Genomic DNA, 19,117 nt, shown 5'->3' on the forward strand with positions numbered 1-19,117 from the left:
TCTCTATCTGAATCATTTAGGGCTAGAAAGAATTTCTGTAAAATAAAATACAAATAATTCAGAGAAGTAGTTTGGTCTCTTTCCCACCTCACTGCCAGCTACAGAACTTAATTTGAGATGAGTTTCACATACCTAAGTTATTTCATGATTTTTGCCCCAGTCCACCATCAAGAGAACTTTTGGCATTTCCCACAAACACCTAAGTTCTGCAGGTCTAGAGGGTTGAGTAGAAAAGATAAAAGGGAATCTGGCAGGACTGTCTACAATGGAACCTGCAGGAAGAAAATGCTAGAATAGGAGGTTACTACTGCTTAAGAAAACCCAAAGACAGTTGACTAGGAAATCAATGAGGCCCCGGTGGGGAAACCCAGGGCTGAATTCTGTTCACTGCACAAAAGCTAAGTACCTTCAACAGTTCAGGTCAGAATTTCTATACAATACCTTCCCCTGCAGGGGGCATTGCATAACAGGAATGGGCTGAAGCATACATTAGTTTACTGTTCAATGTCCATTCTTTGGGTTTGAAGCCATCATAAAAATTCAAAGTAGAGCAATGCACTCAAAAAAATAAAATCTTCAAGGGAGTAAGAATTTGGGAGGAAAAATAGCATCAGTAAATAGTTCTTAAACATTACACAAATATTTTATCTCCTGGAGTTGTGGAGTAGGATGGAATGGGAGGTGCTGTGTAAGTGTCACATAGATCTGAGCCAGGCATAAGTTTGTAACCCCAGCAACTTGGGAGAGTGAGGCAGGAGGATCACAAGTTCAAGGTCAGTCTCAGCAACTTAGCAAGAACTTGCTGAGGCTGGGTATTAGATCTGGAAAATGAGAAAACCCCAACCCAGTGAGGCCTGAGAAAAGGGAGTGAAAAGGGAAGACATACCTTGACAGCTTTCTCAGTGCATTCTTTCCCAATGACAGAACAATCCCTAGAAAGAAGTCAAAGCATTGATACTTCTCCAAATACATCCTTTCCCAGTGACAGTATAATGGGACCCTGAAGGGAAAGAGACAAACACCAAATGCTAACCCCAGACCCTCCAAGTAAAAATATTGCCCAATAAAAACAAATTTTCAAATTCTCACAAACCTATTTTCTGAGTGCCCCAACTGATATGCTCACTAGACCACCCCTCAAAATAACCTATATAAACCCAGTGCCTTTTTTTGTTCAGTGGCTCATTTTCCACCAGGAAAGTGGGTCCACCAATGCCATTTCATCCCTGTATCCCATGTTCCTGTGTGAAACTTCGTTCCTGAATAAACAGCTGAGATGATTCCTGAGGTTTGCATCCTGTCAAGTCTTTTTGTGCTAACTCTGAGTCAAATAGTTAACTAAGAGTATCAACAGATTCCAAGAGCTTGATGAAAAATTCAACCCTCTCTGTGGGCACTCTGATCATGAGCTTCTATATAAGCTATAACACATACTAGACTCCATGATTTACAAAACAAAATGTCTAACCCAATGCTCACAAACAGACATCTGAAGCATGTAAAAGTTAATTTACAACTGAAGATAACAATATTTTAGGCACCATGTTTATCAAAAGTTCAAACATTTAAGGAGATGGAAATGCTATGTAACCTAATTTGATCATTATACATAATAAAAATTATTCCATAAGTATTTAAATTAACATGTACCAATTAAAATGTTTTAAATGTAGGGTTGGAGGTGTAAGCTCATAGCTCACAAATGACAGAGTCAGGAATAGGAAGTAAACCTCGGATCAGCAAGCTTTCCTCTATTCTGCAGCAAAGTCAGTAGATCGGGAACAGGAGGGCTCATTTTCTGGGTATGGAGATGGCCCCTGGGGTTACAGAAGGTGTCTGGGTTTTATAGTTTAAAATGAGGGTGAATTAATCATTGGGGACTTCAGACATGCCGTTTGGACAGTCAGGGACCTAGCTGTGCAGGTTAAAATTTTAACGCAGGAAGGCAGTTGTAAAATGTTTGAAACACTTGTCACAAGAGTAACAAGCTCACAACTCAGTGTTCACTGCTTATCTTCCTTCCTCTAGGACCTATTGTTACCTAGAGCTTCACTATTTGCTTTTCTCCTTCCAGGACTCATCTGCAATGGGAAAGGGTAAAAGTCCAGGGCCCAGCACTTCAGTATCCGCCTCCTCCCATTGTGGTTGGGAAGGGGTAAATGTTTGCTTTTGGTGGAGATGCTGGGGATGAACCCAGGAAGGGATGAAAGTTTGCTTTTGCCCTCAGAGCCCATTGTTACTGGGAAAGGATGCACTGGGAAAGGTTTAATGTTTGGTTAATTTCTCCGCTCTCCTCCTGAGTCACACTGTCCCTCCATTTTACCCAGGGAGCTATCCTGTAGGAATACTATTTTCCATAACTTTTCAAAAGGTGTAATTCATTGGTAGAGTGTGCTTAATGTGCACAAGGCCCTGGGTTCAATTCCCAACACAAGAAAACAAAACAAAGCAAATTTTTTAAATCTAAAGAAACTATTTTACTTTGTTAACCTAAATGCCCCTGACTTATTCTGGTAATCCATCCTTTCAAAATTCTTCCATTATTTCAAACTTCTTCTTAATGTTATGAAAGTAAATAATAATATTAACAACACTAAAGTTTACAGAACACCTTTTGATAACTACTACTACAAACCCAATTGCTCAACTTATTTTACCTGAACAAACAGGACCATATCACCGGATATGTTCCTTTTGTTTTGGCTTCAGGAATCTTAAAGTAGTATTTATTTTAAACTCTCAATAAGTAATTATTTTCAATGCCTAATACATTAGTCTTTTAGACATTAATACAGAATTTTTTCCTGTTTGCAAAATCAGTGCAAGGCTGTTGTAGAAAAGTACATTTTTTAAAAAAGGAAGAAAATGTAAACTTTTCATAATCTAAACAAAGATATATTATATTGATAGATTTATTTCCAATTTGTTTCCCTGAAATGACTATACTTTGAAAATATATTGGCTATATAGCCAGGCATGATGGCACACACCTGTAATCCCACCTGCTTGGGAGGCTGAAGCAGGAGGATGGTGAGTTCCAAGTTCAAAATCAGCCTCAGCAAAATCGAGGCACTTAGCAACTCAGTGAGACCCTGTCTCTAAATAAAATATATTTTTAAAATGGTCTGAGGAGGGGCTGGAATTGTGGCTCAGTGGTTAAGCAATCACCTAGCATGTGTGAGGCACTGGGTTTGATTTTCAGCACCACATATAAATGAATAAAATAAAGGTCTATCAACATCTAAAAAAAATTTTTTTTTAAAGTGCCAAGGATGTAGCTCAGTGGTTAAGCACTCCTGGGTTCAATCCCCAGTACCAAAAACAAAAAAAAAAATTGGATATATATCTCAGAGGAATAGTATTAGCTAAACATGCACAAGGGCTGGGTTCAACCCCAGCACCACATACACACACAAAAAAAGTGGATTTAAATTTTATATAAGATGTATATGTTGTTTTCTCCTCTGGACATTAATATTGAACATTTTCCTCCATGACAATTAAGTATATCTTCAAATCATGATTTTTTTCTATCTGTATAATAATCTCTAATAGGGACATATCTTCAATGATTTACTGTTAGATTTTTTTCATTTTAACTACTATAAATTAGTGTAATATGTAATAGGTATAAATTATTTTAACCAAGCAGCCCCAGGGACAGTAGCACACACCAGTAATCCCAGTGACTTGGGAGACTGAGGCAGGAGGATGGTAAGTTCAGAGTCATCCTCAGCAATTTAGCAAGACCTTAGGCAACTCAGTGAGACCCTGTCTCTAAATAAAATACAAAAAGGGGGGCAGGGATGTGGCTCTGTGCTTAAATGCTCCTGGGTTCAATCCCTGGTACCAAAATAAATAAATAAAATTTTTTAAAGTCCTGCTGCACCTTACATAATTGCTTTCCAGTAATTTTTGCCAATCTATATTCCTACCAATAATGAATGAGAAAGTCTTTCCCCCCCAGCCCTTTCTGTTTTTTATTTTGAGACAGGGTCCTACTAAGTTTCCAAGGTTAGCCTTGAACTTGCCATTCCCCAACCTCAGCCCCTCCAGAAGCTGAGATTGCAGGTGTGCCACTGCTCCCAGTGAGACTGGCACTTAAAACTCCCTTCCGCCAGTATTGTATGCTTTAACTTTATCCTTAAAAAAAAAAAAAAAAAAGGCATCTAATTTTAATCTTCATGAATCTGGTTTCTAATCAAATAATATTTTTTCATTTATTTTTTATTTGTATTTCTTCCATGCTCATTGTCTTCTATATTGAAATGTTTATGCTTATTTCATTGGTTTAAGAGTGGTGGGCATGGAAGGGCATGTCTCTAGTCCCAGGGAATGTGGAGCCTGAGGCTGGAGGATTACAAATTCCAGGCCAGCTTTAGCAATTTAGCAAGAACCTGTCTCAAAATGAAAAATAAAAAGGGATGAAAATGGTGCTCTGTGGTAAGCACCCTGGGTTCAAGACACAGCACTGAATAAAAATAAATAAATAAATAAATAAATAAAAATTAGTTCTCTGGATATTAATAATTTTAGGAATTTTAAAGTTTTCCATTTTTATTGATGTTCCAAAAAATAGAATCAGTCGGACCTAGTGGCCCACACCTGAAATCCCAGAGACTCAGGAGCTGAAGCAGAAGGATCACAAGTTTGAGGCCAGCCTGGGCAATTTAATAAGATCCTGTCTCAAATAAAATAAAATAGGGCTGGGGATGAAGCTCAGTGGTCGAGTGCCCCTGGTTTCAATTCCCAGTGTCAAAAAGGGAGCTTGGTAGGGGGAACACTTCTGTAAAAAATAAAACCAACCCTGTGCTTTATTTTCTGCACTAGAACTTAGTAAAAAGACCAAGAAATGGTGTATTTTATTTTCTGTATTGCTTGTCTGTTTTGTATTTTGCTGATTTCTATCCCTGTTTATCTTTCCCCCTCCTGCTTATTTTGGAATTAACTACTTGTAATTTGGAAACTTAGTTGATTTTAGATCTTTTTATTGTCTTTTCTAATGTATACATTTAAAACTATAAATTTCCTTCCAAGTATTACTTTTGTGCATTCCACAAATGATATACTGTGTTTTTATTTTCATTTTTATTCAGTACAAAATATTTTCTAATTTCCCTGTAATTTCTGCTTCTAACCATGGTAATTTAAGGTATATGTTATTTAATTTATAAGTATTTGAGGATTTTTCTAAATATCTTAACAAATTGTTAAATTCAATAGTAGTTCATAAGCAGGTTCTTGGATTTACTCTATAGACATTCCATCTGACAGTATAGATTTTTCATCAGCAAGACCCTCCCATGTAGTGTTATTTGTAGAGGGAATGACATGACATATGTCTGATTTTTTTTTTTTTTTTCATACCAGGGATTGAACCCAGTGATGCTTTTCCACTGACTACATACCCAGCTGCTTTTACTGTTTATTTTGAGAAAGAGTCTCATTAAGTTGCTTGGGCCTCACTAAATTGCTGAGGTTCGCTTTGAACTTTTGATCCTCCACCTCAGCCTGGGATTACAGGTATGCACCACCATGCCCACCTTACTCTATGTTTTGAGGCAATACCAATTAACATATTAAAGAGGATTTATCACAAACAAAAATTAGAAATTTGAGTGTGTTTTCTAATCCTACTGCTATAAAATATGATTTTTTTCACTTTTAGCCTTCCAGTGTGTGAAATACATTGGACATTTTCTGATCTCGAATCATCTTTGCATTTCTCAGAAAAATCCTGTTGCTCTTTTAAAACATTAGTCTGGATGTATATTTGCTTGCTTTGTTATTATATTTTGATAGTGATTTTAATATATCTGAAATTTGAAGGGGCTTATGAAAATCAAAATATACTTTATTCTGTAGTTTCTTATGCTATCAATTGAATAATGTGTTTCCTAGTGATGTGTGCTCTAAATAATTTTTGGTTCCTCTTTTTAAACATTTAAGTTATCCTGTGATTTGGGATTTTTGTTGTTGTTGTTATTTATTTGTTTGCCTTTTTATAATGTTGATTGAATCCAGGGCCTCACACATGCTAGGCAAGCACTATATCACAGATCTAAATCCTTCAGCCCTATCCTATGGTTTTCAATAAAAGTTTGAATTTGTTTGCTACTAGGAATTGAACCCAGGGGTGCTTTACCACTGAGGTACATCCCCAGTCCTTTAATATTTTATTTTGAAACAGGGTCTCACTAAATTTCTGAGACTGGCCTCAAACTTGCAATCCTCCTGCCTCAGCCTCCAGAGTTGCTGATTGCCACCATGCCCAGCTTGTTAATAAATGTATTTTAATGCTATTGGCCACTTCAAGTTTTTGTTGAAGTAATCATGTTATAAGTGATTTGTTTTTTAATTCAATAATGTAGCAAAGATTTTCTTATATAGGAAAGCCTTAAAATATTCTCATAAAGACTTCTGTGTATATCTTGGGCAGAAATATTTTCACATAGTGGAAAATCATTTTACAAGAGAGTTCTGCCATCTTTGCGAAGGCATTTACTACCTTCTATTACCATAATACATTTTAATGATAGAAAGGAAAACACATCCAATCTGGTCCATCTAAATGATAACCGAGGTTAGAATCCAGTTCCAGCTAAGCCTGGAGAAAGCATCAGGCCCAGATGGCCAGGTAATAACCTGGTTAAGTTCCATTCACTGCAAAATTCTACAAGGACAAGATTCACCCTTCAGAATAGTGGGACTGTGGACAATCCCAGGATTTGACTCAAACATAACCACGCTTTCAGTTTTGCACATTCTTCCAGAACCTGTACATTCACACAACCTGTATGTGTTTATATAGATGTCTGTTCAGGAATATGAAGTACTGAAGGCCTGCATGTGTGCCTTCCTCACACAAGCAGTATCACTTATCCTTAATATTTTTACTCAGCAATGTCTGGGAGCTCTTTCCATGCAAGTACATGTAGATTAAGCCCAGTTTAACTACTGCATGATGTATCATTGTATGCAAGCGTCACAACTAACTGACCCACTCCCTGATTAATAGGCATCTAGGTTGTTGACAATTTTTCACCATTACATTGCAATAACAATCTTTCAAGACAAAGTTTAAAGATATTCAGTGGCATTTGAGGTTCTCTACAATGTGTTTTTATATCTGTCTCCTAAGTCTTACCTCTCTGAAAGGGGCCCTTCCCCAAATAGCATGCTCCAGTCAAACTAGTTTAACATGATTTTCTAGCTTAAAACTTGTGTGCAAGTCAATCCTCCCTAATAGCAGTCTCACTTCTCTTCTTCTCAACTTTCTAAATTTGGCCTATCTTAGGTCATCTTGTATTATCACTCTTCTGCGAATACTTCCCTCTTCCCTGTTGTCTTGGCCTAAAATAATTTCACCAAATGGCTACCATATTCTGTATCACTCATACCCTTGTATTATATAATATTTTATATTTTATGCGATTAACAATCCTGTCTCCCAGTGGAAGCTACTTGAGGTCAGAGAAAAGCTAAGCATACGCTGTACTACTGAGCTACACCCCAGCCTCTCTTGCTTTTAGCTAAACTCTCAAGCTCTGTTTTATTTCCTCTTGAAGCACTCCTTCCTCCAAAGTCAATTAGATGCACATTATTTCTGTTGCTCACAAACTGATGATGAGGGCATCGATAATGATAATGATGTCGTCCTCAATACCTCCCTCATGAGTGATATCACCAGCCTTCCTCAGATCAAGTAGTCACACCCAAGGAAATGTTTTATAAGGTGACTCCTGCTTTACACCTACAGAAACTTCTCCCCTTCCCATTCCTTCACTTCCAAGGGAGCGCCCTTCCCTTTGCCTGTGAGCTTGTGTTAGTAGGGATAAGGTAACTGTGTGGTAACAAGTAAATCCCCAGTGTCTTGGTAAAACAACACACCAAGGAATTTTCTCACTCATGTTGCACTTGGCTGTAGGTCAGGATAATCTCCTTGGCAGGTGTCCCTCACTATCTTCTCTCTCTGCCACCCACAGGGCTTCACCTGTAGCCACACAACTAAAAGAAAATGTGTTTCCAGAACTTGAACACACTTTTAACTTCCTCTACCCAAGTGATCCACAGTCCTTCTGTTCATTGCTTGCAGTCCCCAGTTGTCAGATAACCCCAATATAACTGGACAAGTCTAAGAAGTATGCAGGCACACGGAATACTTGGTGAGTACTATTGTTTCTGCCATAGAGCTGCCATGATGAACTCAGGACTTTAAGAAATGGAAGCAGGCTGGGGATATAGCTCAGTTGGTAGAGTGCTGCCCTCACAAGCACAAGGCCCTGATTTCAATCTCCAGCACCAAGGAAGGAAGGAAGGAAGGAAGGAAGGAAGGAAGGAAGGAAGGAAGGAAGGAAGGAAGGAAGGAAGGGAGGGAGGGAGGGAAAGAGAAAAAGAAAGAAAGAAAGAGAGAAAGAAAGAAAGAAAGAAAGAAAAAGAAAGAAAGAAAGAAAGAAAGAAAGAGAAAAAGAAAGAAATGGAAGCAGCAAAAAGCTAGAAGAGGCAGAAAAAGCACTGAGAAATGGTTCCAGGAGAAAGACTTCCACATCAGACTAGAATGGTAACTCTGGTCAAAAACACCTATTCCAATGCTGTCTGAGAATCTTGACTAGGTCACCCTGACTCAAATACTACCACCAATAGAGGCATTTGACTTGATTTTTTTTTTTAAGACAATTACTCCGAGACATCTACATGATGGCCTGCCCACTCTGCACAAAAAGATCCAGAGGGAGCAAACTTCAGGAATCATCTCAGCTGTTTATTCAGCAACAAAGTTTCACACCGGAACAGGGGATGCAGGGATGAAATGGTGCCAATGGAGCCTCTTTTCTAAGGGAAAAAGAGCCACTGAACAAAGAAAGGGATTGGGTTTACATAGGTTATTTTGAGGGGTGGTCTAGTGTACATATGGGTTTCCTTGAGTACTTGGGAATTTGCACTTTTCAAGGGGTGTCCACTTTTCTGTGGGCAGCGTCTGGAGAGGATTTACTTTGAAGCAGATGAATGCCTCCTAGAGACTGTTACTTTAAGGGTGATAAAACACCTCCTCCCTGTCTGCAACTGGCACCTGGAAAACATTTGTCTTGGGAGATGAAGGCTGTCAGTGCATGGTGTTCTTTTTCACTCCCTTTTCCATGGTCTCATTATCTTGGGGATTTTTTCAGTCTCCGTGTCTATTAGGGTTTATATAGGTTATTGTGAGGGGTGGTCTAGTAAGCCTATCAGTTTTCTTGGGCACTCAGGATTTTGGGCTCTATTCTATCAATCAATGAAAGTGTCATTTTGAGGGCTTGGGAATTTAACCTTCTGGGTCAAGGATCTGCAGACAGCTTCTAGAGAGGATCTGTTTTTGAAGGGGATTAATGCCTTTTAGGGATTGTCACTTTAGGGGTGATTAAACACTTCCTCCCTGTCTATAGTTGGCATCTGGAAAATCTTTGTCTCAGGAGATGAAGGCTGTCTGTGCATGGCCTTCATATTTTCGCCCTTTTGCCAGGTCACATTATCTTAGTGATTTTCTATTTTCCATATCTAATACTCTCTCTCTCTCTCTCTCTCTCTCTCTCTCTCTCTCTCACTCTCACTCTTAATTCAAATAAGGTTTTTCTCACAACCTCTGAATTAGTTAAATGAAAGAAGAACATGGTTGGGAAAAATGAAGAGGAAAGCTTGGAGCATGAATTAGTTTAAAAAGTGGGCATGCTTGGGTAAGGTGTCAGTCAACCAAGGAGCTCCAGGCAACAGGAGAGAAAAAGAATGGTAAAGTGGGAAGAGCTGAAAGCTTTCTCTGAACATTTTGACTTCAGCCATCTCCAGAAAGGAAGTAAATCCTCCTTCTACTTCTTTCTCCTTCACTCACTTCCTGGCTCAGGTAACAGATTTCCAGCTGGTTTCCTGGTTAGAAGAAACAATGAGAAAGGTGGCATCTTTCAACTACTTTGTGGTAATACCGTTTTTTGTTATTGTTGTTGTTGTTTTGTTTTTCTTTCCAGTTCTGGGGATCAAAACCAGGGCTTTATGCATGTGAAGAAAGCATATACTCTACCTCTGAGCTACATCCCCAGCCCACCAATATGAGATTTTAATCCAGCCCGAGGATCCAGTCTCTTTAGCTATTTTTATAGAAAAATAATAAGGTTCTAAGGTCCAAATACGTGGATTATTTAAAAATAAGTTCTATTTTTCCTGATTATAAAAATAGCACAGATAATCATAATCTTTGAAAAAATGGGAAAATATAAAGAAACTAATTTAAATTATCCATAGTTCCACTTTAGAAATACAACCTAAAGTATTAACTGGGCAACATGTACTACCAGTCATCAGACAAAATCATGTTTTGAGCTTCTCGGGTAAACAGCTGGTATGTCTTTCCAGACTCTCTTGCCATCAAATGAATAAATCAGCGAATCTGTGCAAACTCAACCAGGTCCTAAATTCTAGCCAACAAGTTTGAATAGAGGTTGCTCAAGCCCCTGCTGGGCTGGCCCATAAAAAGTTCCCACACCTGCTCTTTGTGCTGAAGGCCTAAAGCCTTTCCTTTGCACCTAACTGAATTGAAGACAGTCTTCAAGGCAGCCTTGGAAGCCACACATTGAAAAGAGAAGCACCATGTCAGCCTACATCATGCCATAGCTGTATGGAGGAGTGCCCCACACCCATCTGCTCAAACTGCCCCCTAACATAGTGCTAAGTAAAAAAACCACTCCCCTCCTTTCTACAGTTAACCTATTCTGTTACCATAGCTAAGGGTATTCCACATTTCTCTAGTAGTCTGAAAGCTGTCTATTGCAGACCTAGCACATAGTGTAAGCCCTCAATAAACATCTCTTGTTTGATTATTGATCTATTAGCCTAATGGACACATGCATTCCCAGTGAACTAATTCCTGTAGGATCCCTTTCTCACTCCAACTGCAAATGTTTCAATGCTACAGCTGCAGGTTTACCACCTGAGAACCCCAGTCACTGCCAGTCCCACTGGGAAACAAGCATGCAGTAGACTAAGGACTTTTTTCCATTTCCTCATTTCTTCCACTAGGGAACAAGATCATGTACCTCTCAAAACACAGTAAGGTCTAACAGTGAAAGAGGTTAATAACTATTTTAAATATTCAGAGTGCCCAAGGGACTGTCATGTCATCAAAGCTAATCTGTTATCTTCTGGCAGAAGTTTTTGTATAACAAGCTCACACAGACAGATTGATCTGGATGCAATTTCCCTGTCTAAAATCCATGCTGATCCTAAGCATGTAGACAAGTGGCCCTTAGCACATACACAATAGGTAAATACCCCCACATGTCAAGAAAAAGAGCACAATGGGAAAGTGAAATTAGAGGATTGAGGATAAAAAACAAGAAAATAGAAGAAAGTACTATCAACGTTTGAAAAAAAACAGAAGTGAATGTATACTGAACTTGCCTAATACACACAAGGCCCTGAGTTCAATCAGTAGCACTTCAAAGAAAAACAAAGAAAAAGAAAAACAACAAACAAATAATGAGACCAAAAAAAAAAAAAAAAATGAAAGTGAAAGTTTCAGGGGACAGCTCAAAGATTTTCCTGTTTCCCAAGGCACAAGCAAGGGAGATTGGATGGAGTCTGATTCTCTGTAGGGGGTGAACTAACAAGTTACTAAGGCCTTTCACCCACTTCCTCCTTTATGAGCATACTTGGGTGCGCAATTAAGTTAACTATTCTGGAATCTTCTTGAAACCAGTGCAACAGCTTGCTTAAACCTGAATGAGGCAGGGCGGATATTAGTGAAAACTGAAATGTGCTGGAATCATCACCCCAAGAACCTGTACTTTCTGTAAGCGGCCCTGTCAAGGTGGCTCTCCCAGCCCTCCACTGTGTTTCAGATGATGAAAAGGTCACTGTGGGGCCCAGTGGGACCTTAACAACCATGTTAATGAGCAAGGCAGGGGCTAGAATAACTTTACATAATATAAACTGAGAGAAGGACTACCTTGATAAAATTGTGAGATAAGCAATGCCCATCTTGTCCATTTTCCTACTTCTCTGTTCCCATTATCCAACCTTGCATTCCCATCACAGCCTTGCCTTCAGTGACTGGCATTCCTCTAAAATGACCAACTCAGGAAGGTTGAAGGACACATACCATTTAACCAAACCTCTTAACAACGAAAAAAAAATGTCATTTGGATGCAGTGGCAAGGTCAAGGCCAGCCTCAGCAAAGGAGGGAGACCCTGTCTCAAAATAAAAAACAAAAAGGGCTGGGGATGTTGCTCAGTGTAAAGCACTCTTGGGTTCAATCCCCAGGACTGGTGGTGAGAGACTCAAGATCCATAAGGAGAAACAATAATGGCAGGATTTGGGGCTTATAAGATCCTTCCCAAGCCACATCACATGGGCACTAACAACTCTGTAAATGTTTTAGCTTCTTCATGCCTAAAGACATGAGTCTCCAAAGCTGGCTCATCTTCTTGACTCCAGAACTTCTTGCCAGTCTAGCTATGGAAATAATTGTGGATACATTAACCCAAGAAGTGCAGACTGTTAACTCCTACTCTTCCAACTCGCATGTAGTTCTGTACCACAGCTGATACTGGATGCTCTGTGAAAAGAGGTACTAAGTGAAACCATTAAGTAACTGAACTCCAAGAAAACCAAGTGATTTGTGTAAATAACTCCCAAATTCTTCCTTCCCCTACTTAGCCCAGGACCAGAGTTATTCCAGCTTAGCAAAGTCAACACATCTCTCCTGCCCCTCTGCTTTCTGGCCCCTTCCACATTCTACAGAAGATTTTATTACAAGAAACAGTAGTTATTAAAAAGGAAAAACAGGAGGGGAAACCAAGGGCTGGATGATACATGCATTGGGGTAGTCAGCCTTGATAATCAAGAAGCCAGAAACTAAGCTGGGTATGATGGTGTATGCATGTAATGCCATCGACTCCAGAGACTTAGACAGGAGTATTGGAAGTTTGAAGCCAGCCTGGGCAACTCAATGAGACCCTGTCTCAAAATAAAATAAAAAGGACTGGGAATAGCTCAGTGGGTAGAGCACCTGCCTAGCATGCTGGAGGTCCTGGGTTCAATCCCTACCACTTCTAAACAAAACAAAGCAAAAAACTGTCAGTTTGTGTTTGTTTGTTTGTTTGTTTTTTCAAATTCATCTGTATATTACTTACAAGAAGCAAAACTTAAAAGGAACCAGCATAGAAATATTGAAAATAAGTGACTAAAAAAGAGATCAGACAAATACTAACCAAAATGAAGTGGGTATCACAATATCAACAACAGAAAAGAATATGGGAGCAATTATTAATAAAGATAGAGAGACATCATCTTATAATAACAGAAAAAATCTATCATGAGACATAACATACCAAATTATAGAACCTCTAAATTATAAAACAAAAACTGGCATAAATGACAAGAAGAAATGTCTGAATTCGCAATTATAATGGGAGATTTTAAGACACTTCTAACAGAGAAACTGAAAGATCAAACATATAATTAATTAATAAAATGTAGAACAATGGAACAACATGATCCTAATCCCATGATTTCCAGACTCTACACTGAGACATCCCAAAGTGCTGAAGTGGAGCCACAAGGACCCTGCAGATGGCTATAAGTTTCTGTGGAAATAGCTACACGTAACATCTGGTCAGGCACTATGCAAGAAGCTACTAGCTTGAGGGAGTTCACAGTTTCAACATTAGATCACTACCCTCTTTCCTTGACTTCTTTGTGAAGTCTTTGTGATTGGGTTTTCAGAAGTTGTGATAAAAAGCAATTACCAGGGGAATATCAACATGGAATAAGAATAAGACTGGCAGTAGCATCCAATTTGCTTCTAAGGTTTGGAAAGTTGTGCAGTGCCCAACAGGCACACGCAGCCAGTTCATAAGCAATCATGGTTAAGAAGTTAAAAATATTTTTCTTTCAATTATATACATTATTTTTCAAATTCTTAGGACACAAATATTTACTAAGTCACTGGGATCTAACAGATCCATTAGGTATTTCTTTTAGTCTCAGGGTGGTACAAAAATAATTATTTAGATATTAAGGATGCTGTGACAGACAAAGTTTGGAAATCTCTGGGCTAATCTAATAATGTATATAGAAACATATACTTCAAAATGGGGACATATCCATTTTTTTCAGACAAAGTTTTAGAAAAACTGATTATATATTGGATCACAAAGTCTCCACCTAGTTTAAAAAATTAATATCTACAAATCATAATGTCTGTGATTGATATCTTTAAATTAGAAATCAATAATAAAGGCTATTAAAAGAAAAAATGAGACCAGTTAAATTTTACAAAGTTAGTTCTAAAATCAGGCAACACCCTGGACCAAAGATAGTTCAGAAGGCCCCACCCGACCAGTGTGCAGGTTATATTTTTAGACAGAGAAGAGGCTAAAGGACATACAGAAACAACCTGATTGACTCCAGTCAGCCTTTTCTTTGTAAAGACATGGCCTGATCAGTTGGCAGCCTATGACTGGTGAGACTCCATTGCGTGGTTATAAAAGTATATTCTTAGGTAAGGGTCTAATTTTTTTCATATCAAGACAGGGTACAGTCCACAATGTATGGAGGTTTTTTACTGTGGGCCAGACTATATCACCAAGCATAGAGGCATTCTATACCAAATTTATTTCAGTTTAACAAGATGTTTTTTAAAGACACGTATATTAGAAATTTAAAAGTACACTCACTCCTAAGTATCAGCGGCTCAATAGAAAAACACAATGACAGTTTTGATTTTTTTTTATTATTATTTTTTTGTACTGAGGATAGAATCCAAGTCCTTAAGAATACTAGGCAAGGGACTTGGGGTTGTGGCTCAGTGGTAGAGTGCTTACCTAGCATGTGGGAGGCACTGGGTTTGATTTCCAGCACAGCATATTAATTATTTAATTAATTAATTAATTAAAGGTTCATCAACAACTAAAAAGTGTTTAAAAAAAGAACACTATGCAAGCACTCTACCACTAATCTACTTTTTTCTTTTTGGAGATAGGATCTTTCTAAGTCACTCAGGCTGGCCTTGAACTTATGATCCCCCAGAATTAGCCTCCTGTGAAATATTTCTAATTTAACAACAACAACAACAACAAATCTACATTTTTTTAAAACTCAGGGAAAATGCCTAGTGGGGGATGTAGAGGGAATTCACACTTTATATGCACTTATGTAAATGTATGCAAGATGGAAAATAAACACAATAAACTAGGGAAAGGGCAACAGAGGAAACCTAAACAAAGTAGGAGGAAGAAAATAATATAGATTAAAGTAAGAAGTAGGGCTGGGGTATGGCTCAGCTGATAGAGTGCTTGCCTTGCAAGCACAAGTCCCTGGGTACCGCAAAAACAAAAAGTAAGAAGTAATGAAATGTAAAATATAGAAACAATAGAAAGAATCAACCAAACCAAAACTTGTTCTTCACCAAGATGATTGAAAATAGACAACTCCCTGCAAGACTGATCAGAAAAAGAAAAGTCCCAAGTTTAGAATGAGAAGGGTGGCATGCTTACGTATTCATAGGGCTTTTAAGGTCATAATAGCATGAACTTAATGTCAATAAATTTGGAATCTGATGAAACAAAAATTTCCAGTAAAATATAACATCAAAATTGACCAAAGAATAAATAGGCAGAATAGAAAAAATTGACTCAATATTCAAAAATATCCCACCTAAAAAAGATGAGTTATAGCTCAGTGGTAGAGTAGTACTTGCCTAGCACGCATGGGACCCTGGGTACAATCCACAGTATCACAAAATAGAAACAAAAGATATAAGGTAATAATGAATAAATGAGGAAAATAGGCAAATCTCCCATGCAGAATTCCAAATAATTTATGTAACTATTCCACCCTGAAGAAAACAAAGTATAACTTCCCACTTCTTAATTGTGAGCTGCACAGAGTGACTTTCTTTCAAAGGGTACAGTATGGATTGGGGAGTTGGGTGAAGAAAACAACTTTCCGGTGGAGAAAACTCAGAAACACTAGCTCAACCACATGTTCACCGTCTATACTGATAGTGATAGGTTCTGCTAATAATATGTGCTTTTTCCCCACCAGTGGTATAGATTTTTTTTTTTTAATAAATTTTATTAACTAGCAACAGGCCACAAAGGTGATGGAGGTAGCTCATTCCCCGAATACTTTAGCTTAAAAGATGTGATTACCATAACCTAGCTAAGTACCAACTATATACTTGAACTTATTCCTTTCCAAAGAATTCTGTTTTCAGGGTACCTGAAGGATTAAAATTAGATACAGATTCTGAGATCAGGACCTACTTTTCCTTCCAAGTCTTTTTCAATCACTGTCAATAGACATACAGTAAAACCAGGTTGTTTTTACAAAAACATTTCCCTTTCGTAACCAGTTACACCAATATCAATATCCTGTGTTCTGTATTAGTTGTATAAAACAATACCATTTAAGGAACCTGGATGAAGAGTATACAAAATTATTTTACCAGCATCCTGTGAGGCTATAATTATTTCAAAATAGTGTTTTACTTTATTTTGTGGTAGTGGAGTTTGAAGTCAGGGCCTCACTCACACTGCCAGTGTGCTACCACTGAGCAACATCCCCAGCCCTTTTTATTTTGGGAGGTGCCATTAAGCTGCCCAGGCTGGTTTCAGACCAGCAATTCTCCTGCCTTAGTCTCCAGAGTAGCTCATATAGAGGTGTGTACCACCACCTGACTCAAAATATTTTAAAAATCAAAACAAAACGTTACTCATAAAAAAGAACAAAAGGAGGGAAACACACAGAAATAAATATATATATATATATATATGAATGGTCTTAGAAGAGAGTTTGGGAGTCACCTGACCAATGTAGTACCTCTGTCAAGGGGATTGTGTCTCACGGTGAGAAAGGATGAAGTATTTTTCTTTTGTTTTTGTGATAGAGGGGATCCAAGCCAGGGCTTTAGGCATGCTGGGGGTAAGTGCTTTACCGCCTGAACTACTGCACTCCCAGACCGAAAAAGGCGTATGTAAAAGGCTCATTACTAGTTCTGGCAGTGATAAACATTACATAGGCAACTCTGCTCTATCCAATTCCTAGACCAACAAGACTGAACTAGCTTCGCTAAAAGGAACAACGAGATAGGGAGTCTAGCTCCCCAAACTTGTTTTCAACAGCAGCAGCGAGAAAACAGTGCATATAATTTGTCTATGTCTCACTCTCATCAACTGCACAGTCCGCCAGGGCTCAGACCCCAGTCAGGCCTCACGCCTCACTGGGTTTCATCTTGCGACCTGCGACTGCACCAGCGAGTCGGCCTGGCTCAAGACAAGCCTGTCCTTTTTCTCCTTTTGCAACACCTGCTCCTCCCACAGCGCCTGGTCCACCTGATCGTCGGTGAGCACTACAGGCTTGTACTTCTCATCGAAGAGCCGCTCATTGGCCTCGGAGTGTAGCTGGTGGGGTCCGACGACGCGCAAGTGTGCCGGCAGGTGCAGAAACTCGTCATCGTTGATGTCGCAGTCGCGCATTCGGGCGCCCAGTACCCACCAGTGGCCCACAAAGCCCACATCCAGGATTCGGCCGGGAAAGTCGACCCAGCGGGGCTGCAGGTAGCGGCAGCGGGCCTGGTAGAGGCTGGCCTGGGAGTCGAAGGGCGCCTCGTACACGAGCGAGCAGAGCCCCAAATTCACATGGCGCAGGCGACCAAGGCCCCGCAGCCAGAGGAGCCTCTGCACGAAACCTTCGGAGTCGCGGTTGCGCGTGGCCGGCGCCAGCAGTAGGACAGTCCCTGACGCATCGAGCAGAGCCTCCTCGAAGGCCGCCTCGCTCGGCGGCAAGGCGCAGCAGGCTGCCGCCCCGCCCAGCAGCTCCACGTACACTGCCGCGCGCTCGGGCCGAGCCCGCGCCGCAGCCACAGCGTCCCGGCAAGCCTCTGCGTAGTCCCGGAGCAGCGCGCGGGCCCAGTCGCCCAGCCGCGCCCACACGCTTGGCTTCACTGCCGCGGACGCATTTCCAGCCTCAACGCCCGCTTCTCCACGGCCTCGGGACCAAAATCTCTTCAGAGCAGCCGTGATCATCCTCTTCCGGCCTGGGGTCCCAGTGGTATAGATTGAATTCAGGTCCTCAGGCATGCTAAACATGTGCTCCACCACTGAGCAACACCCTCATTCCCTAATACTGTATACTTTTGATAAGATGTGATGAGAATGATACCGCACCTCTGTGATCTGCTTCCCAAAACTCATAATCTCCAGTGTAACAATGAGGAAACACACACACTCTCTCTCTCACACACAAACACACATACACAAATGCCAATTGGGAGACATTCCACAAAATACCTGGTCAATGTTCTTCAAAATGCCAAGGTCATCCCAGCTACTCAGGAGGCTGAGGCAGGAGGACTCAAGTACAAGACTAGCCTCAGCAACTTAGCAAGATCCTATTTCAAAATTTAAAAAAAGAAAAATTGAAAGGGCTAGAGATATTACTCATAGAGTGCCCCTGACTTTAATCCCCAGTAAAGGAAGAAAAAAAAATTTTAAAGGAAAATCTGAGAAACTATTACTGCTGACAGGAGCCAAAGGGGAAGTACTTAACAATTAAATGTAACGTGGCATCCTGCATGGGACATTGGAAGGGAAAAAGGATATTAGGGAAAACTAAGGAAATAAAAATAAAGTATGGGCTTTAATGAAAAACAATGTTTTAATATCAGTTTACTAATTGCAACAAATATACAATACTAATGTAAGATGTCAATAGTAGGGAAAAGCTTATGTTGGGGGAAGGGACATGAGTACTCTGCAATATGCTATTTCCTCAATCTCTCTAAAATTGGTCTAAAAATAGTCTAGTAACCAATTAGCTTATTGATATTATTATCTCATATACAAGCAAAAATAATTAAAATTCAACAACTGTTCCTTATTCGTAAGATAATAGTTTCTGTTTATTATTAAATAGATAATCTACTTTTAAAAAGTGCTTAGTAAATATGGAATAGAGAAAAATTTCCTTCACCTGATATAGGGCATCGACCAAAGCATCAAACTTAATTGGGAAACATTGGAAGGACCAAGGTGCCTGCTCTCGCCACCCTATTCCACAGCAGAGTAGAGGTCAACTCTGTGCAATAAA

The 19,117-nt window shown here is 39.5% G+C and overlaps 1 protein-coding gene across 1 annotated transcript; it reads right to left on the minus strand.

Annotated features, from left to right (window-relative positions):
* Positions 1–16,109: 16,109 nt before the first annotated feature.
* LOC306660086 (mitochondrial import inner membrane translocase subunit Tim29-like) lies at positions 16,110–18,068 on the minus strand. Its single transcript, XM_079138177.1, has one exon. It carries the CDS (start codon positions 18,052–18,054, stop codon positions 17,257–17,259), a length of 798 nt encoding a protein of 265 aa, XP_078994303.1. The 5' UTR covers positions 18,055–18,068; the 3' UTR covers positions 16,110–17,256.
* Between the last annotated feature and the right edge of the window lie 1,049 nt (positions 18,069–19,117).

Source organism: Sciurus vulgaris (assembly GCF_902686455.1).
Source record: "Sciurus vulgaris genome assembly, chromosome: 4".
In the NCBI taxonomy this organism is placed as follows: Eukaryota; Metazoa; Chordata; class Mammalia; order Rodentia; family Sciuridae; genus Sciurus; species Sciurus vulgaris.

Bases quoted from the DNA above. Each gene is read 5' to 3' on its own strand.
- LOC306660086 (XM_079138177.1), bottom strand. From the start codon at position 18,054: ATGATCACGGCTGCTCTGAAGAGATTTTGGTCCCGAGGCCGTGGAGAA.